General features: G+C 38.1%; 1 protein-coding gene across 1 annotated transcript in view; it reads left to right on the top strand.

The window, feature by feature from the left end:
- CLCA1 (chloride channel accessory 1) overlaps window positions 1-21,099 on the top strand; it is a 30,783-nt gene extending 9,684 nt beyond the window's left edge. Inside the window, exons 5-14 of the mRNA XM_019414043.2 lie at window positions 3,723-3,900; window positions 6,740-6,958; window positions 7,531-7,758; window positions 10,370-10,544; window positions 12,398-12,504; window positions 14,531-14,746; window positions 15,583-15,844; window positions 16,863-17,033; window positions 19,501-19,740; window positions 20,595-21,099. Of these exons, the coding sequence (XP_019269588.2) occupies window positions 3,723-3,900; window positions 6,740-6,958; window positions 7,531-7,758; window positions 10,370-10,544; window positions 12,398-12,504; window positions 14,531-14,746; window positions 15,583-15,844; window positions 16,863-17,033; window positions 19,501-19,740; window positions 20,595-20,983 (2,185 nt within the window). The 3' untranslated portion in view covers window positions 20,984-21,099. The remainder of the gene's footprint in view (window positions 1-3,722; window positions 3,901-6,739; window positions 6,959-7,530; window positions 7,759-10,369; window positions 10,545-12,397; window positions 12,505-14,530; window positions 14,747-15,582; window positions 15,845-16,862; window positions 17,034-19,500; window positions 19,741-20,594) is intronic.
- The last annotated feature ends 480 nt before the right edge of the window (window positions 21,100-21,579 follow it).

The raw sequence follows: 21,579 nt of genomic DNA, 5'->3' as shown, positions 1-21,579 counted from the left end.
TGCCTTCCACACTTCTCTTTTCTAAGCTTCTACATAGTTGAATGCTGTATATTCCCTCAAGAGAAAAACTTATTAGTAAGCTTATTAGTCCTTCCTAGAGATATTCTAGACATATTTACATATACAGCATGTTCTTCCACAGATAACATTAGCAAAGCTGACATGATCACCATGTCCTCTTAACAAAAATGTAATTATAGTGTATTAATAATGCTTATTGCTTCTTATCTTCCAAATATTTTTATTGCTTTGAAGGGCTAGGAGCAATTTTAAAAAATGATGGTAGTGACCACAACAGAAAGTTACTTCTTTAATAAGATACAGAACATTCACTGAAAACTGATAGCCTTTCATATTTAATAGGGAAATGCTAGAGACATTCCTAGGAATAAGGATGACCACTATTAGCACATTCTAACTTTGTTTAGAAAGTTGGAGCCAATGCAATAACACCTTAAACTGAAGAGGTTAAAAACAGTGGGGCAGTAGGAGCTGCTACTCAAAGGGAAGAGAGAAAATTGCTTTTAAGCAGATGAGACATAGTCCACTCAGAAAACCCAAGGAAATAAATAGAAATTAAAACTGACAAAGGAAGTCAATAAGGTGACCAGATACAAAATGAATATTCAAATTACCTTTCCATAGATTAACAATAACAAGTTCAAAAATATAATGGAAAATTTCTTCTCCACTTAAGATAGCAATTAAAAGTGTAATAAAAGTAGGGGAGAGGTATCACCTCGCAGTGTCAGAATACCTGAACTCAACAACACAAGAAACAACAGGTGTTGGTGAGGATATGGAGAAAAAGGAGCCCTCTTGAACTGTTAGTGGAAGCGCAAACTGGTTCAGCTGCTCTGGAAAACAGCATGGAAGTTCCTCAAAAAGTCAAAACTAGAACTACCCTATGATCCAGCAATAGTACCACTGGGTATTTACTCGAAGAATACAAAAACACTAATTCAAAGGGATACATGCACCCCTATGTTTATAGCAGCATTATGTACAAATTATGGAAGCAATCTAAGTGTCCATCAATAGATGAAGGAATAAAGAATATTGGAACAATGGAATATTGTTCAGCCATAAAAAAGAATGAAATCTTGTCATTTGCAACATCATGAATGGATCAAGACCGTATAATGCTAAGTAAAATAAGTCAGAGAAAGACAAATGCCATATGATTTCTGTCATATGTAGAATTTAAGAAACAGAACAAATGAGCAAAGGGGAAGAGAGAGAGAGAAGGAAACCAAGAAACAGATTCTTAATTAACTGAACAAACTGATGGCTACTAGAGAGGAGGTGGGTGGAGGGAATGGGTGAAATAGGTGATGAAGATTAAGGAATGAGTGCACACACTTGTTGTGATAAGCACCAGGTAACTAAAATAAAAACTTAAAAAATAAATAAAATAATTTTTTTTAAGTAGGGTCAACTCTAAGAAATGTGAAAGTCATATTAGAATAAAACAGTGAGATCCTTCTAAGGAATTTAAAAGAATATCAAGATAAGTTGAGAGACTTTGAATTCATGGAAGATGTAAATTCAACACAAATCAATACATAGATTTTATGAAACTAGTTAAAATACATCTATTTTTACCTCATTTTTAAAATCCTAGAGATTATTCAGTAGATAGTAGCTAAGAAGAGTTTTGAAAAGAATAGTAATAAGTGGTCATTTTACTTATTGAATTTTAAATATACTCTAAGGCTACATTAATTAAAACAATGGGGTCTAATAGACACATATATAATAATTTATTATTTAATACAGCCAGAATTACATATCTATGAGGAAAGGCAGAATTTCTTAAGATATCAGAGCAATTTTTAACTGTGTGGGGAAAAAATTAACAGACCCTCTTTCCAGTTGGATAGGCTCATTAAGTATAATGAGTAAGAAACTAGATAAATATTAATAAATATTGAATTGTTATTTGGTGAAGTTCTTTCTATGCATTCAGGAATCGGAAAAAGACGTAAATAAAGGAATAATAAATTTGGCGACATATGAATTAAAATTTTGGTTGTACACAAATCAAACGTAAATTAAAGAAAAAGGTAACAACAGAAAAACATATCTATGAACATTAAGAAACCAGACTTTTAAGAGCTTAGTATTATAACACACAAAGAACTTTTTAAAACCAAAAACAAAATGGTAACTCCCTAATAGAAAAATAGACACTGGAGAAGAATAAATAACTCACAAATGAGGAAATAAAAATGGCCAATAAACATATAATAAATGCTCAGACTTACTAGTAATCAAAGAGGTACAAATGTGACTAGGATGAGAATCACTTATTACCTAGTAAGTAAAGCTACTTTCAGCGGGATGAGCACTCCCACAGATGGTTGTTGGAGGCATAAACTGGCATAACTTTCCTTAGAAAGCAATTTGATGGCACATATCAAATCTGTTAAACTTTTCCTATTTTTTGATCCAGTAATTTCATGCTTAAAAATCCATTTTAAGGGAAATGACAGAATGGGTTGTATCCACAGACTTTAAAATGTTCAAACTTTTACTCTGGGAATCAATCATGTAGCAAACTTGGAAACAGAGCCAAAACTTCATGTGAAATTTTATTTATTCATTGAAGTTTTACTTTTAGTACTGAAAAATCAGTACCAAATTTCTACTAATTGGGGGGGGGGGGCAAATTAAATAAATTAGGCTAGATTCATTTTATAGTATCAAAACATACAGCTATTAAAGTCACATTATAAAAGGATATTATGAATTATAATAATACATTAAAATCTTAAGTATACTAACATACCAAGTTTTTTTTTTTAAAGCAGGAAGCAAAGCTATATGTGCAATGCTATGTTGATATATAGAGAAGAAAATGCTTCAATATGTTAACAGTAGCTTATTTCTAATGGTGGGACATGATTTTTTTATATTCTTCTTTATGCTCCTTTGCTATTTTCCAAATTTTCTGTGGTGTTGATACATTACTTATATGTTTAAAAAATAAAATGTAGGGGCGAAGGGTACCAGGGTGGTCCAGTCAGTTAAACATCCGACTTTGCTCAGGTCATGATCTTGTGGTTTGTGAGTTTGAGCTGCTCTGCGAGCCCCACTGGGTTTGAGCCCTGTGCTGATGGCGCAGAGCCTGAAACCTGCTTCCAGTTCTGTGTCTCCCCCTCTCTCTCTGCCCCTCCCCTGCTCACGCTCTCTCTCTCTCTCTCTCTCTCTCTCTCAAAAATAAATAAACATCAAAAAATTTTTAATAAATAAAATTTGGGGGAAAGTCGTCCATTTATAATAGCCACAAACTCATAAGCATATAAAGAAAAATCTAAAATACCTACGAACATATAAGAAATATCAAAAATTGTATAACTAGAAAAACAGGAAATGTCTGTAAGCCTTTTGAGGGAAACAAAAGAGAGTTCCTGATTTTCTAGCAATGAGGGTCCTAGATTAGGAGGTAGCTAAGGACTTGGAAGTTTATTAATTCTGACAACAGCCATAAGCCAGAGTTAGCTTTTCTGCTGCAAAGAAACAAATTCTGATACCGTTTGGGGAACTCTTCAGATACTTTCTGGCAAATAAAAATGACTCTGATGAGAATTTAATAATTTTGCTATTTAAGGTGATCTATTTGTTTATAAGAGGAAATTGTAGACATCAGAACAACCTGACCACAGTCTAATAACCCTTCAAAATGATTACAGCACCTAAACGTATTAATGTGTTTTCAGATGTTCGGCAGATATTACTGGCAAAAATGTAATAAACAAGTGTCAGGGAGGCAGCTGTGTCACCAAATCGTGCAAACTCGACAAAGTAACAGGGCTGTATGAACAAGGATGTGAGTTCATACCTCATAGCCTGCAGACTGTGAAGGCTTCCATAATGTTTGCACAAAGTATTGATTCTGTAAGTATTCTGTTCTTGTATTTTTGTCTTCTTGACACTTATGAATTTAGTGAAGTATCTTATCCCTGATTGCTGCAAGAAAGGATCAAATTTTAGGAAATCACCAGTGAGCAGCTGATTCTCTGTGGGAGAAACTGGGAGTACAAAATCAGCGATAAATTCATTATCTCCCCCCCGCACCCCGCACCCCCTCTTTAGGTCCATTAGTGAGACTCCCATCATCTCCCTCCCATGAGCCTGTGGTTTCACTGCTTAGAATCATCTCAAATATCCTTAAAGGCAGACAAGCACAACAATTTTTGGTTAACTAAGAAATTTACCCAAGAGAATTAGACACTTCTTTTTATTCATTAATAAAAAGTAGCCTTAAATTTAATTTGCAGAGATCTCTTTTCAGTCTGCATATTTGCTTTTGGTTGTTAACTGAAATTTTCAATCCTTTAAGAGTGTTGCTGCCTATAAGGGGTTTGAACATAGTTTTAATAGTTTTAAGTAGTTTTTAAATGTGTCCTAATGTTTTTTTAAATGACCAACTGGTATATAATAAATTTGACAAATTATCCTTATTAGTGTTAAATATATATATCAGCAAATTTGCATAAACTAAAACTAAATGCATCAGTTTATCACTAACTAAAATCAGTGGAGAGACTTTGTGGGGAGATTCTCCTGTCTTTCAGTCTCATATAAAATTATGTTTTCCTTTTGAAATAGAAGGCGAAGTAACTTGCAAGATTCTGTCAATAAAAATGTGGTGTAAGTTTTAAAAATGTGATGTACCATGGTCCAAAAGGCCCATCCTTCACTCTGGCTTTGCAGTCTATTTCTAGACTTATTCAGAAACTTTCAAGAGAGGGCCCTCATTATGTTTTAGATTAACCACAAAGTTAAATTTAATGCATGATCAGGTTTAGGAACCTCTGCCTGGAGTTCACATACAAGTTTTTCAGAACCCCTGCTAATATGTAGCCATAATGATATTATGGAAACACTACCAAAATGACCTGGAGAATGAAAACAAAAAAAAATAAGTGCTTTACACCTAATTATTACTTTCTATATTACTAGAATCCTGGATATTTAGGATTTTTAATTGAATGATAATACTGCGAATAATAGTCTGAGAGGAGGAATGAGGTTACACGTTCTTTGCATACCAGGCCACCTTTTTTAATCCCCCCAAATGCTAGCAATGTAAATACTTAAGAAAGGGGAGGAAACTTTCATTTACTGACTGTGTTAGTATGGACCCTATTCCGTATGTTCTCATATAATTCTTGCATAATAACTATTACCCTTTTGCAGATTAAAAAAAAAAAACCTGACACGCAGATTTTAGAGTTACTCAAAAAACAACAAACTTATATTGAGCTTTTATTATGTATCAGACACTGAACCAAGTTTTGAGGAAGCAAAATTTAATGAGTCAGTTTTCTGCTATATTCGGTTTATAGCCGAATAAGTGTACTAACGATGTTAAAGGGATCTTTAACATCCCTTTAACATCCACGGGGTATTGGAAAGCCAAAGGGCTGAGTAGAAATTCTCTGGAAGGAAGGTAGGAAATGAAAAAACAATTTGAAAATGACCTTTTGGCTGAAAATAAAGGTAAAGTTCACAATGCAGAAGACAGAGGAAAAGGAATTCCTTGACAAAGTGGGAACCATGAGCAAAGGCATAGAGATATAAAACAAGGCAAGTTTGAGAATTTATGGATCACAGTGGGGGGAAATTAAAAGACTTGGGATGCACAGGCAGAGTGAGGATGTAGAGTGATGCAAAAATCTAAACACAGATTGCTCCTTGTTCTGTGAAATAGTCCAAATTACAGTGTATGAACAATGATTAGCCACCAAAGGGTCTTGAGTACAGAAATAAGAAAGAAGATGTTTCTAAAAGCTGCGCAGTGGACCAACTGGAGGGCAAACAAGATGGAAAAGTCAGATAGGAGACCAAAATAGTCTGAGTCACGGACCATGAGGGCTTGAATGAGGGAGATTCCAATGGAGAAGGAGAAAAATGATGAACTGGAGAGAGAGTGAAATATATGGATCTTGGTTATTTGGTAGAGGGAAGACGATAGGATTTCCTGACTTAGGTGGTTGTGTGGATAGTGGTGACTTAAGTTAGAAAACGCAGGGGCGCCTGGGTGGTTCAGTCGGTTAAGCGGCCGACTTCGGCTCAGGTCATGATCTCGCGGTCCGTGAGTTCGAGCCCCACGTCGGGTTCTGTGCTGACAGCTCAGAGCCTGGAGCCTGTTTCAGATTCTGTGTCTCCCTCTCTCTGACCCTCCCCTGTTCATGCTCTGTCTCTCCCTGTCTCAAAAATAAATAAACGGTTAAAAAAAATTTTTTTTTAAAAAGTTAGAAAATGCAAGAGGAGAAGGAGCAGAGTTAAAGGAAAGGGCATAGGTTCAATTATGAACACACGAAGGTTGAGGAGCCTGTGGAACATCTTAGCGGAAAGAGCTGGGATGTAGGGTGTTGGTAAGTGAGTGGGAAGTAAGAGGATGGAGAGATAGGATGGTACCAGCAGAGAAATGTTAAGAAATGGGTGGCTTGTAGATAGTGGTGATGGCTTGAAATGGCAAATTTTAGAAGTAGGAAGGAAGCCAAGAGCAGATCTAGATTGCTGATGAACACTAAGGATCCAATAAGGTTGAAGACATGGTATGAGATTGGAACTCTGAATTATGACTGTGAACTTCCCCAGCAGTGTTCTGGAGTGACTGTGGGATTAAGCCAAGTTGATGGGTTAGCCAGGCAGACTAGGAAGGAGGGCAAGGGATTTAAATACCCTTTTCTATTATTTATCTCTATAATTTTATTGACAATTTCAGGTGGTTGAATTCTGTACAGAAAAAAACCACAATAAAGAAGCCCCAAACCTGCAAAACCAAAAATGCAATCTCCGAAGCACATGGGAAGTGATTAGCGATTCTGAGGACTTTAAGAAAACCACTCCTATGACGACACAGCCACCCACGCCCACATTTTCATTGCTGCAGATAGGACAAAGAATTGTGTGCTTAGTCCTTGATAAGTCTGGAAGCATGGCGGTATGTTCACTGGGTCTTGCTCTTCTGGACTCTGGTCTCACATTTGCATATGCTATGATCTGGACTGCAATTTGTAACAGGTTGGGAATAAACACAACCCTTAGGGTCAGAACAGTTACAACAATAACATGACCATCAGAAACACCCACCTCAACTCTATTCAACAGAAATTTCAGCATCAAGTGTCTCATTTGCCAAATTAAATTAGCTTTCAATTTATGAGCACTGATCTGATAAAGTGCATAGCCTTAACATTTTTTATGTTTCACTGATAATATGTAGATCTATAGAACTGTTACTAAAGCAGTGATCTAATGATCAAACTAAAGCCAAATCTGATTTGCTCTTTTAGGGCCACTTACACAAAGGCCCTAAAATTCTACCCAAAGATGTTACTAAATATAAAGGAGAAATTTAATACAGAAATCTAATTTAATATAAAGGCCTTGAATAAGCTTGTTGTCATTTACTCTGTGTTGAGGGAGCTACTTCCAAATTTCCTCTAGACTGTTCTGTTATTAGTCCGCTCATCTAAACCCAACTGACTGCCTTTCTTCTACTTCTTCGTTCAGAATGGTGACCGTCTTAATCGACTGAACCAAGCCGGCAAACTTTTCCTTCTGCAGACGGTTGAGCAAGGGTCCTGGGTTGGGATGGTGACATTTGACAGTGTTGCCCATGTACAAAGTGAACTCATACAGATAAACAGTGATGTGGAAAGGAATGCACTCACCAAAAGCTTACCAACCGCGGCCACAGGAGGAACGTCCATCTGCTCTGGGCTTCGATCGGCATTTGCTGTAAGACAAGTTCCCTATAATCTGTCAATGTTTACAATTTGTTTCCTAAACATCTCTCTGTTTTCAACAAATTAAGTCAAATTTCCTCTAATATTAAGTTCTATCATAATATGGGGCCTACCTACCTTTCTGTGTTTACGTGGCAGGGATTCTCTTCCAGGTGTCCTATGTTTAAGCAAATTAGATCACCTGTCCTTCAGCACTTTCACACCTTTGCTAGGCTCCCCACTTGGAATACTTTCTCCTCCCTCTCCTGTAATTCAAATCCCATTCATTCTTCAAAGATCCATCACAGACGCCACCTACTTCTTGACATCTTTCCTGATTCCTTCAACTGTAGAGAATCTCTCTAAACACTGTGAACTTTAAAAAAAAATCTCTTACGACTTCTAGGTCTTCTGTCTTACTTTCTAATCATGCACTTCACTCAAGCAAAATTTCTTTAGGAACAGGACTTATCTCTTTACCTCCCAGGCTGCTGGCACAATATCTTTTATACAGAAGGTTCTCAATAAATAAAATTGAACTGAGTTATCTGATGGCACCTGATTCTTAATTGCTCCAAATATATCAATCAATATTGAATATTTCTTTAGAAGATATTTAGCCCCATGAAACAAAGAATAAGAGGCTGAGAGAAGCTGGCTGGCTAAGGTCTCAGAATATCTGTGGCATCTTGGGCAGGTCGGCCTTCTGCCTGATGTGGAGCACAATACATCATTGGGGCTGTTCCAGATTCCCAAGCAGCAGCAGGAATAGTTAGTACCCAGCTCACACTGTTGCATGTGGACAACAGACACTGTTGCATGTGGACAATTTCCTCACATTCGGTCTGTCCCTCTAGACCTTTTATTCCACCTTGAAGTTTAGTTCTTTAAAAGTGGTTTCCATTGTTTGTACAGTCAGCTGCAGATCCCTTCTCCAGATGCCTGTGTGCATCTGGATTCTCTGGCCTCTACCACTCACCCAAGCTTTGATTAAAGAACCAAATGAAGGAGGGGAACTGACATTGAAATCGCTGATGTGTTAGACTAAACTCCCGCTATGCAAAACCTTAGGGGAGATGACTAATGCCAGATGGCCTGGTGGTGAAGACAGAACTTCTGGTTCTGCATTTTCCTCTCAGATGGGTGAGAGAGAGTGTGAGAGACACAACTGGAATTTACATGCTCCTCTTGCCCAATGGAGCCCAGATGTGGGGTGGGAGGAGCTTATATGTGACTTTACAGTGATGAGGTAAAGGGCTTTGGGTCCTACGCTGTCCTTAAGTTCCCCATTGTTTCCTGCTGCAGGACCCATGTCAGGTCTGTTCTGGGCTCTTGTATCTGCTGAAGTGCCCACTGGACTTTGCTCTCCAGGTTTGATCAGGGCCCGGTGATCCTTCCTGGCTGACTCAGCCCCACTCTGGCTCTCACTATTGGAGCAGAGCCCTGAGCACCCCATGTCCTCCATTCAGCCCCTGAGCAGACTGTACACCCCTCAGCCTGTCTGGCAAGATGACCTGTTCTCTTATCTGCCAACTTCTGTCTTCCCTACGGTGTATGTGGGAACTTCTGCATGTTTTCCATGGCATGTAGCAGTGATGGGGAGTAGGACACAAGAATCCAAATGAAGCCCTTTCCCTGGCCTCTCAGGCTCTGCAACTTGGTCAAATCAAGGCCACAGCCATGGCTGAGAGGATTGTGAGCTCTGGACTCCTACATGCAGCAGCAGTCGTAGTTCTTCCCTCTTTCCTTGGGTGGCAGCCCTCTCTCAGAGTCCAAACAGAGTGGGGCAGAAGTCCCCTCTGTTCTTAGCTTTCATTTCAAGCTACTTAAGGTGCCTTCCCTTTCTGACAGTCTGGTCCAGAGAAGATTGCTTAGGCTTGATTGCTTGTCTCCCCTACTTCTGGGTCTCCCTTCTACTCTTCTTAGGGGAAGAGTGGACTCTTGCCTTCCTCTTCTGAAATGAACATCACTATTTTCTAATCTAATTTTCCTTCTATCATAACTTATCCAACATTGGTAAAAGGTTGGTTCTATACAATGTAAAAAGCTATAATCTGTGTCATAAGGAATGATTGAAACGTAGATGTCATAAGACAACTAGGAACTGTGGGTTAATAGTAATGAAATTATTTGTTTTTATTAGAGGGAATATTAAAAACTATTAACAACTCACGGGACCCGGGTACTTACCAGTCAGAACCAATGCCAACCATTTTATAAGCTAAAATCTGCCCTGAGTCTCATATCTCCAAAATATTATTCTCATTCAGTGAAGGTAGTTTCTGAGAATATCTGGGGACCTCTGAAAGCTGTCAAGGAGAGATCATGTGAAAGAAACTAGAAAAACCTCCTTTGCTGCTTCCACAGTGGTGTCCATCCCTAGAACTGTCTTGTATCCCTCTTAACGGAGCCTGCTCCATAGCAGGGTAACCAAGAGAAAACACTACTGTCAAGTTCCATGAAAGTTGTTGATTTAAAATTAATCATTTCAAGATAGAAAGATATGTGACCATTCTCAGGCACTCGTTTATTGCCTCTGGAATTTCTCTTCTCATTCCCTTTAAATGCAGTTTTCCCAACACCTTGGGCACCCTGGTAACTCATGCCCTGAATTATGTTCTCAGGTTATTAGGAAGAAATACTCAACAGATGGATCTGAAATCGTGCTACTGACTGATGGGGAGGATAACACGATAAGCTCATGCTTTAACGAGGTGAAACAAAGCGGAGCCATCATCCACACAGTCGCCCTAGGACCCTCTGCAGCAAAAGAACTAGAGGAGCTGTCTAAAATGACAGGTGAAGAGTGGCCTGCTGCATCCCACTGAATTGCCGCTTCTACTGCACTGCAAGCTCCAGTGAACTGAGGAGAAGGAGAAGGGTGGGATATATAGAGAGAGGGATAATCTTAGTAACCAACTACCTGCCCTTCCTCCCAAATGACCATTAGAACTAACTCTACCCATTTATTTTAAGGCCTTGGTTCTAGGATTAGGGCAGTCTGGAGGAAGATGGGAATCAGCACAGCACTCTAGTTAGGATGCAGGTCTCTCCTCCCAGACACTTTGTGAGGACTGGATAGAATCTAATAGGTTACCCAGGAACCACTCTCTTCCAGTTTTCAGCTGGCTAAGAGACCCAGGGGGGACAGATGACAAGCCACTAACCACATAATACCATGATACAAGTACCATATTAGCGGTAGAAAGCACTTGAATAAAAAGAAAGAATAGAAAGCCTTGACTTTATTGAGGAAAGAAGGTTCCAGGAGGATGATCTCCAAGCAGAGACTTTAATAAGGAGTAGCAGAGGTAGAGCAAAGGGTCTACTGAACCACACAGAGAGAAAATCACTCTGAAAATGTAGAAAACAATGCAGTTTCTCCATAAGACATTAATATTTTGTGCTTCTAACTCACATACAGAGACAGAAGGTTAACATAGATTCCATATATGCCTGGCTTCTTTAGCAGAGTAAATGGGCACATTTTTTTTTAACTTAGGGCCAGGATTATGCATATCAATTATTATGTGAGTTGCCTTCTGAGGCAGGTAAAATGATAGGACTGCTTGCTCCTATCTGCTTAAGACTGCTTACTTGTCTTAAGTTGGGTTTCCTAGAAACAGAGCCTGAGACAGGGAGTTATAGAAGGAGAGCCCTCAGGAGAACAGGAGAATTGGAAGTAGGATAGGGCAGGGGAAAGACGTAAGCACAGAAATGGATTTAGAGTCTAGCTGAAGTCTAAGCCCACAGTGGGCTTTCGATCTGGAATTGCATCACACACCTGGTGCAATCTTGAGGTAAAAGGGCTGACCTTTTGTAGCACTGTGTCCATCAGTCAGTGGCTATGAAGAGTTGAGGCAAGTTGGAGGTGAAGGGGCATGTTATTTCTCTGGCAAGTATAGCCCCTTTGGGTAAGACAACTCTCTGGACAAAGGGGTAGCTATCTGCCATTAGCAGCTAACACTCAGAGCAGCTGGGGAGAGATTCACTTGTCTAGGTAAGGGTATCTGAGTGAGGTTCCAAGAACATTACCAAAATACTTACCTTAAACTTTGGATGGCATTAATTGTTTAAAAGTACTTTCACATCAACTATCTTAGTTACATATGTTCTAAATAGCCCAAGACTGCGAGACCTGGTTTATAATCTTGTTTTTTTTTTTTTTTTTACTACATATTACACTTTTCTATAACTCTTCTTTGTCAGCTGTTATTTCTTGCTGTTGCTACATATACATGTTTTATGATTTAGGGGAAAACTCAAAATTGAAGCTTGTTAGGATTATGTCTAAAATAAGAATAAATCAATAGGCTTGGAATAAGGCTTAATGAATTCTCTTATATGAAAGTGCATGACTTTTAAAACATGAAATTTTATGATATTATTTTTGACCTATCAGAGATCCATGGTTGCTTTACAAATAATTGACATAGTTGGGCAACTGAGATGTTGCTAAAGCTATTATTTAGTATGATTAAAAAATTAGTAGCAGCTTCTGAGTTCATCTGGATGCCTATTTGATATTGCTCAATTAATACCTTAATAATGCAACAAAATATTTCACATATTCTGCTGTCTTAACAATAGCTAAAATGCTGCAAATACTTGCTTTCTAGAAAACAACTTCTGATAATGTAATTGCATTTTAGGAGGTTTACAGACATATGCTTCAGATCAGGCTCAGAACAACGGCCTCATTGATGCTTTTGGAGCCCTTTCATCTGGAAATGGAGCTGACTCCCAGCGCTCTATCCAGGTCAGAATTTTTACTCTTTGGTTTTTCATGTTTATAAATAATCATAGCCAAGATGGAGAGTTTAATGGTTAAAACTCCTAAGTACTATATTCTTCTAGTAGTAGATTAAAATTAAAAATAGAAGTTTCAGCCTGACATTAGACATTATTCCTAAAATAAAACACTACTTATTTAAACAAAGCAATTAGTGTTTACTTGTTTGGAAACAATGCTAACTGACTTCCTCATGGAAACCAGCAACATAAAATATAATAGGTCCAAGAATTCATTTTTAACATCTGCTAACAAGCACCCATAGCAATATAATTGGGTCAGAATTTTCTTCACAGTAGATCATCTTAAAACAAATTTTCTGGAACAAGTAAGTGTTCGGGGATTACTTGCTCTATTTTTCCATTACCTCAAACCCCTTATATTTGCCAAGACTTTCTTATAATGGGTGGAAAGTGTTTTGTTCTGTGAAAAGCCCATGATGTCAGTCAAGACACCTGGATCCTGGGCCCAGGCCTGCCATTGACTCTATAACTGTGGGTTAAGAACTTCATCTTTCTGGACCTCAGCCAGGTATGAACCAGAAAACATTCTTGGACCCTTCTGGTTCTAAAATTTCAAGAAAACCAAATTTTCTTTCAAAAGTCTTGAGGCTATTTTTTACGAAAAGAACAAATGTATTTTAAATGTTTTCCTTGAATAGTTTCAAAAGCTACTCCTATGAATTTTTAAACCTCAGAGTGAACAATCAGAACTCACATGTGTGTGAATTATGAGTTTTATTGTGATAATTTCATCGTGATTTCACAATTTTATTGTGAAAATTTGGACAAACGTAAAGGAATACTATAATGTCAAAACCAAATAATGACAAATTTTGAAGCAACAGGCTTTCTGGGCTACCAGCGTAGCATTTATTCAATTAGAGAAGACTATACTCATTTGGGTAATCCTAGCTCAGATTCAAAAAATTAAACTCAGGAGTCCAGTCTGGAAATTGGAGGATGGTGTCTGAAAAAAAAGTAATTAAACTGATGAAAGGACAAGTTCATAATCAGGCAGTTTCTGACCATTATTTTTGTATTTTGGAAACCTAACGGGGAGAGAGATAGAGAAATGAGCAGAACTCATTTACCTACCTGCCATAAAAATCAGATCCAAGAGCCCTTCAATTTCTCCACATCCAAGATCAAAACTACCTATGAAATTAGAAAATCTGATCCCATCACAGGTCACCCTGCCTTCTCATAGATATCAGTTTAAGGATGAGAAATAATTATCTGGGAGACAATCCTTGAGGTCACATTCTCTGTAAAAGTCCTGTTAAGTCTTCCCCACCTCAGTTCCTTCTCTACCATTCCTTCATTCTGCTCCAAACAGCAAATCTGCCTTGGCCCTTGACTTACTTCATTTATCTTCACAGGGCCTGCAATAACACTTGACCTAGTAATTGATTATTTGCAATCCAAATGATCCATATGTGGATGGAAAAAAAAGTCCCAGTCAGTCCCCTTAAGAGTTTATAGTCTAGTAAACAAGATGAGGTATAAACACTAGTAGGTATAAAGCAAAACACACTCTGAGAATATCAAAGAACTGATAGAATCAAGATTCTATGGGAACTCACAAGAGGGAGAGATTATTCTCAGCTAGTAAGTCAGATGGACGTCAGAAAAAGTTTCACAGAGAAAGTGACATTTGAACCAAATTTTGGAGGATTGATAAAGCTTGAACAAAAGGAGATTAACATACAGATTTCCAGGGAAAGCAGAGTGTAATAAAGTCAGAGTCATGGATTCATGAGTGTCATTTGGGGAAGTAGTCTGGTTTGGGTATAGGAATATACATCTTGGAAGCTAAGATTGGAAGAAAGGTAATTTAAAATTCAATCATGACTAGGCCTAAGTACCAAACCAAGAACTCAGGCATCACTGAAAGCTTTTAATGGGGCAACTGAGAGCTGGAAGCAGAGTGGAAGAGACTGTGTGATGCGGGCTCTATTCTCCAGTATGTAAAGAGTTGTTTTTCTTAACAGCTTGAGAGTAAGGGATTAACCCTCCAGAACAATCAGTGGATGAACGGCACAGTGCTTGTGGACAGCACTGTGGGGAAAGACACTTTATTTCTCATCACCTGGACAAAACAGCCTCCCAAAATCCTTCTCTGGGATCCTAGTAAAAAGAAACAGGATGGCTTTGTAGTGGACGCAAACACCAAAATGGCCTACCTCCAAATCCCAGGCACTGCCAAGGTATGGGGCCAGGTTTTATCCTTCTCACATTTGGACAAAATAATCATAGCTTTTTATTTATTGTTTTATTTTTATTTTTTGAAATACATTCTCATTTTTATTTATTTATTTTTTTCAATATATGAAGTTTATTGTCGGATTGGTTTCCATACAACACCCAGTGCTCATCCCAAAATGTGCCCTCCTCAACACCCATCACCCACCCTCCCCTCCCTCCCACCCCCCATCAACCCTCAGTTTGTTCTCAGTTTTTAAGAGGGGAAGGAAAAAAAAAGAGGTTAGAGCGGAAGAGAGCCAAATCATAAGAGACTCTTAAAAATCATAGCTTTTTAAATGTGCATGGTTGCTAAAAGGAGAGTTAGTATTGAATGAAAGGGAGAACACGGAAAATTCTCCATCTAATTCTCTGTCTCATTAGTATGACAGCAAATCAAGAGAAAGGAAATTGGTGATGTTTTCTCCATGTACTAAAAGGAGAACTTTCAAATTACGTAGGAGTCAAGATGCAAAATGGTCCTTGAAACTATGGGATCATGAAAAACATTTTCTCTACTTCAGGAACCCAATTATTTGATACTGCTTTTTCGAAACCAAGCAATGATAAGGACACAGCTTTCTGACCTCATTTTCCCAAATTACAATTTTCTTGACGATGAGAACCATGTAGTCATTCCAAATGTACCTAAGTTTCCCTTGGCTGACAGAATATCAAAGATCTTCTTCGATATGCTTGTAAAATGCTTGTATCAGATAAGCTTTTCCTATAGGTGGCATTGAAGTCAGGTCTGTGTCACCTATGGTTATTAATTGGAAATGTCTCCATTTGTTTTGATTAGGTTGGCATTTGGAGTTACAGTCTGCAAGCAAGCTCACAAACCCTGACTCTGACTGTCACTTCCCGTCCATCAAGTGCTACTGTGCCTCCAATTACAGTGACCTCTAAAATTAACAAAAACACAGGGAAATTCCCTAGCGCTATGACAGTTTATGCAAAGATTCATCAAGGAGCCTCACCGATCCTCAGGGCCACTGTCACAGCCATAATAGAATCAGTGAATGGTAAAACAGTTACCCTGGAATTATTGGACAATGGAGCAGGTAACCATTCAAAAAATTGGAAAATACATCTTTCTTTTCCAAAAAGCAACCAAGAAAACAGAAAGAGGGCATGGTCTGATGAGGATAGTTAGAAGCGGGGAGTCCACTACTGGGGGTCTGGTTGGGAGAGCTCTCTGCTTCCCCACAATTCCTATATTTTAAAATGTTGGACAACATGAAGACAGGCCTACCTTTTGCTTCCACAAAGGCCAAACACATTAGTGGCTTAAGCTCAATAAACTCAGAGACTCTAGGGAGTTGTCAGAGGATATTGCACACTCCCTAAAAGGGAAGGAGGAAAAGTAATAACTATCTTACGTTATCTTCATTTTTATCTTCATCACACACTTTTGAGATATAAACCATACATTACAGATGAAGAAACTGAGGCTTTCGTATTTAGAAAACAGCAGATATAAATTCAAATGCAGTCATATGTTACTGCTCTGTGTATGTAGACTCTGTATTAGCTTGCCCCCAAAGTGAAATTATTGTCCATTATTTTTTAAAGAATCTAACACAGAGAGTGAGAGAAAGAGAATTCCACATTTCTTTTTAGAAGGAACATGACTATGCTGCAAGTAATCTTACTAGAACAAATTCTGTAAATGAATTGCCTACCTAAATCTACCCTAGTGAGAAGTCATGAATTAAAAAAAATAATCATATAACATTTTTTTCTCCCCAGTAATGTACAGCAATTCAATTCAGTTCAAAAGATACTTATTGAATAGTTACCTGGTGCTATGTTGGATGTAGCAGAGACACGCGGCATGATGTCAGATTTCAAAAGGAAAGATAACAATTCAGGAAGACAAAATATACACACATAAAGCTACACACACACACACAAAGAAAAAGTAGATCTCATTCTTAACACAGTCAAATCCTAAACTCTCTTGGAGATAGTGTGACATTATCCTTGCTTTGAAAAATTTTAACCTTCATATAAGTTGGAAATATACAAATGCCCAGCTGCCTTTAGGATATTCATTAATCCCTTCATTTCCCTGTCAAGGTGCTGATGCTACTAAGGATGATGGCGTCTATTCAAGGTATTTTACAGCTTACGATGCAAATGGTAGATACAGTGTGAAAGTGTGGGCTCTTGGAGGAATAAACGCAGCCAGTCAGAGGTTGATACCCCAGCAGAATGGAGCCATGTACATACCTGGCTGGATTGAGAATGGTAAGAAGTTTGTAATAACACATCTGACGTGAGTAAAAGGCTTGAGATCAAGAGAAAACCATTAAGCCTGTGAGGAGAATGGTGTAATTTAATTTCAGGGTTTCTCAGTATTAAAACTACTGACATTTTGGGACACATAATTCTTTGTTGTGAGGGCTGTCATTTGCATTGTAGGATGTTTACTAGCATTTCTGCCCTCTACTCACTAGTTATCAGAAGCAACCCCCACAGTCATGGCAATCAAAAATGTCTCCAGACATCATCCACTGTCCTCTAAGAGGCAAAATAACCTCCACTTGAAAACCAATAGATTGAAAGTAGCTTTCAACTGCCTGGGTTCATATTAGAGCCCTCTAGCAAATAAAGTATTTTAGTTAATCTCTTTGTGCTTCATTTTCCTCACTTGTAAAATAGGAATAATAATGGTAACCACCTCATATGGTGGCTGTGAGGAACAAACAGGGAAATACATCTAATAAGCTGTTGCTGGTAAATAGTAATGTTCAATAAATGTTTGCTATTATTTTTAATAAATTTTAAAACATTTGTTTTTAATTTTTTTAACATTTATTTATTATTAAGAGACAGAGAGAGACAGAGCATGAGCATGGGAGGGGCAGAGAGAGGAGGAGACACAGTATCTGAAGCAGGGTCCAGGCTCTGAGCTGTCAGCACAGAGCCCGACGCAGGGCTCGAATTCACAAACCCTGAGATCATGACCTAAGCTGAAGTGGGATGCTCAACTGACTAAGCCACCCAAGCGCCCCATTTTTAAATATTTTTTAATGAAGCTCTTTCCACTGATATTGGCCTTTCCATAGAATAAGGAAATTTAGGGCTTATTATATATATCAGTATCTCAAGTCCACTGTCTCCTTTCTCTTGCTGAGACCAGGGAGACTAGTAGATGAATCTACAACCAGCCAGCACACAGAGCCCACATGCAAGCGTGCGGGGAAATTATGTACCAAGAAACAGACATTCCTATACCACCTTTGGTAATAAACACATCCTCTAGACTAGAGCTGGAACTGGGACCAAGACTAGTCCTCATGGGTTCCAGGACCTGTTTTCCATCAATTTCTACTCTGTCTTGGGCAGAGTGTGTTGGTGCTGGTGTATTATAAGAACAGCTCCTCCGAGTAGCTTCCCACTGTCCTCTTTACTTGGTTGGGTGTGTGCTCAGTAAAAGGAGGATTCTAGGACACGTGGTATCTGATGCAAAGGCGATCACAGAAAAGAAAAAAAAAACACTTTAAAAGACACTATTGCTTCCAAAGCTCTTTTATATATTTCACCTGAGTTTATTTTCATTTGTTCGTCTTTCTGAGTTAGGGGAAGAAGGCAAGGGGAGATCGGTGTGGTGGCTATATCTAGCCTCATGCTCAGTGTTTTACTCACATTAGGACATTACTTTCTCCTAATTATCCCATTCTATAGATGGAGAAACAGAGGCTAGGGAGACTATTGGTCTAACTGTGATAGAACTAACTGTGGCAGGACCTGGACTGGCATTGGAAAGTCAGTGTTTTTCCCTCTATCCTTTGATGAATCTTAATACCAAGAGAGATAGTCTCTATTGTTAAATTGAATACTAACTCTGAACTTGCTATCGTATACACTTCATCTTTGCCCAAGACGAGATTGATGGGTATGAAAATCAATCTGTCTCTACAGACAAAAATTTTAAGGGCTAAGGAAGTAGAGTTTATAAGAGAGTAAATTCTGACTAATGCCATGTTAGGGTATTATGGAATATTTTTATTGAAAAGACAGTCTGAGAACCCTACTGACTGAGCAGGGCAGGGTATTTGTTGAATTCCAGGATTACTTTTATAAAACCTTTCAACAACAATGTGACAAAAATTGAGATTGCTTCATGCACTAATTTCCCATGCATTCAATGAGAAAATAAGAAGTCTTCCAAAAGCATAACGTTTTAGAACCCCAACATAAAACAGTTCATGAGAATCTGCAATCTAATAAGGAAGATAAAACATGAACATGGAGAAAAGAAAAATGTATAGAATAAATAATCAAGGCAATTCTTGATAGTCCAGATGATTACCAAATAAATAGGAAAAATAATAAAAACAACAGTATTACCTAGGTGCAAGAGATTTCTTAAAATCTTAAAACAGAGGTAGGATTTAAACTGACTGAGGAAGAGTAAAATCAGGATAGACAAAGAGATGGGAAGAGAAACAATTCCAGGACAAATGTCATGAAAATAAATTATGAGAATTGTTATTCCTGAAAATGTCTGATTCTCTGTTTTTTTTCCCCAGATGCAACCTGATTTGGGATCTTTATACCAAATAGTTAAAATTAATTTTGTGTATGGGAGGAAACAAGGCAAAGGGGAGAGTAGCAAGAGGGCATTCTGATAACCAAAGAGAAGGAAGTATAGTCATACAATGCTTACAATGTAATGTAACATAACATAACATAATGTAATATAATGCAGGTGAAGTAAAATGGAATCCACCCAGACCGGAAATTAATAAGAATGATCCTCAAAGCAAGCAAGTGTGTTTCAGCAGAACATCCTCAGGAGGTTCATTTGTGGCCTCTGGTGTCCCACAGGCTCCCATACCTGATCTCTTCCCACCTTGCCAAATCACTGACCTTAAGGCAAAAATCCACGGATACAAATTTATTAATCTGACTTGGACAGCTCCTGGAGACGATTATGATCATGGAAGAGGTAAGCAGAATGTGGTATGCACCCTGTAAAGGAGTTTAGCAGCCACGCAGGGGTGCAAAAGAAGGTGAGGCAGGCGGGTGTGTTGTGATGCATGTGGAAGGCAGAAGGCAAGAGGGCTCTTGAATGTCCTCTGAAATGAAAGGTTAGGATTTTTAAATATGATTGGTTTGGAACCCAAAAAACTAGCGTACTTTAAGTTTTAAGAGGCTTCAACCAGTAACAGGCAATCCTTAGGGTTTTGTTTTTTGTTTTGTTTTGTTTTTGAAATATTGCCAAGCTGTCCTTTAATAAACCCCATTTTTAGAAACAACTCCTGGAAAGGATTGGGAGTGGAGCATAGATTACTAAGGAGCAGAACTGGCCTTTGGAAGAAACCTACTAGATTTTTGCTGCACCGTGTAGTCTTTGGATTGCAGCATGGGCATCACATGAATCTTGTTAGAAATGTAGAACCCCAGTCCCCAACCAGACCTACTGAACCATAATCTGCATTTTAAGATCCCTGGGTGTTCTGTATGCACATTAAAGTTTGAGAACCACCACTACCAAAATCTCCTCTATAAGTAATAAAGCAATAAGCAGTAATTTTAAAACTTCCTTTCTCAGTCAGGTGCATGCAGCATGCACAGAAATATGGACCAAGGCTTTAGGTCATGCCTGATCCAGTTTTATATTTATCACTCTGTCAAGATACACAAATGAGAATGTAAAAAGTATACTAATACTTATAAATATGGACCATCAATTACATTTATTCATTGGAACATAGGGGATGGTGATATAGTTTCTAATAGACTTTTAAACTTCTTTACAACTTGAGAATCACATGCCACAAACTTTTTTTTTCTTTTCAGCTCACAAGTATATCATTAGAATAAGTGCAAATATTCTTGATCTGAGAGACAAGTTCAATGATTCTATTCAAGTGAACACATCTGATCTCACCCCGAAGGAGGCCAACTCTGAGGAAGTCTTTGTGTTTACACCAGAAAACATCACTTTTGAAAATGGCACAGATCTCTTCATTGCTGTTCAGGCTGTTGATAAGGCCAACCTGAAGTCAGAAATCTCTAACATTGCACGAGTGTCTTTGTTTATCCCCCCCGAGATTCCTCCAGAGATACCTAGTCCTTCTCTTCCTTGTCCTGAAATTAATGTCAACAGCACCATTCCTGGCCTTCACATTTTAAAAATTATGTGGAAGTGGCTAGGAGAATTGCAGCTGTCAGTAGCCTTGGGCTGAGTTTTCATGAAATGAATAAATCATCCATCCTTTCTTTGATTATAAAATTTTCCAAAATGTATTTTAAACTTTCCTGTAGAGGGCGACATAATGAAATAAAATGTTAAACAACTGGCTATGCATGAATAAAAACTATCCATTCAAATCCAAAAGTTTTATCATTGCTCAGGCATTTATTAATGAAAGTATGTTTTAGTTCATTTTAAGGAGCTTTTCCAATTAAGAAGAACATGTAATTTCACGTGAAAGATGCCAGAAATGGCCAACTAGGTTAGTACCAACATTACCAGGAATGTGTATTCTTTTCCCTAAATTTTGGCAAGGATGCATTTCAAGAAGAGATTGCATTGTAGAAAGAAATAGTAGAATTAGGAAATCTCCACAGGCATAGATATGTATGTTATGTGCATGAAATTACAAGTCAGTGATGCTTAAAGCCACAGCGGTAGGACGTGAAGTGGGAAAAGTGGGTTCAAGCCTGATATGAAGGGAAAGTGATTGAGAAATGAATTATACTGTGTATGCTTTGTACAAATGCTCTACTAATGGCTTATATGCATTATCTTATGTAATATAATTCATTCAACAAATGTTCA

The sequence above is a fragment of the Panthera pardus genome, unplaced genomic scaffold (assembly GCF_024362965.1).
Source record: "Panthera pardus isolate Hobbes unplaced genomic scaffold, ASM2436296v1 HiC_scaffold_11, whole genome shotgun sequence".
Lineage (NCBI taxonomy): Eukaryota > Metazoa > Chordata > Mammalia > Carnivora > Felidae > Panthera > Panthera pardus.
The sequence above is the reverse complement of the archived record's forward strand: the minus strand, read 5'-3'. Positions and strand labels throughout refer to the sequence as shown.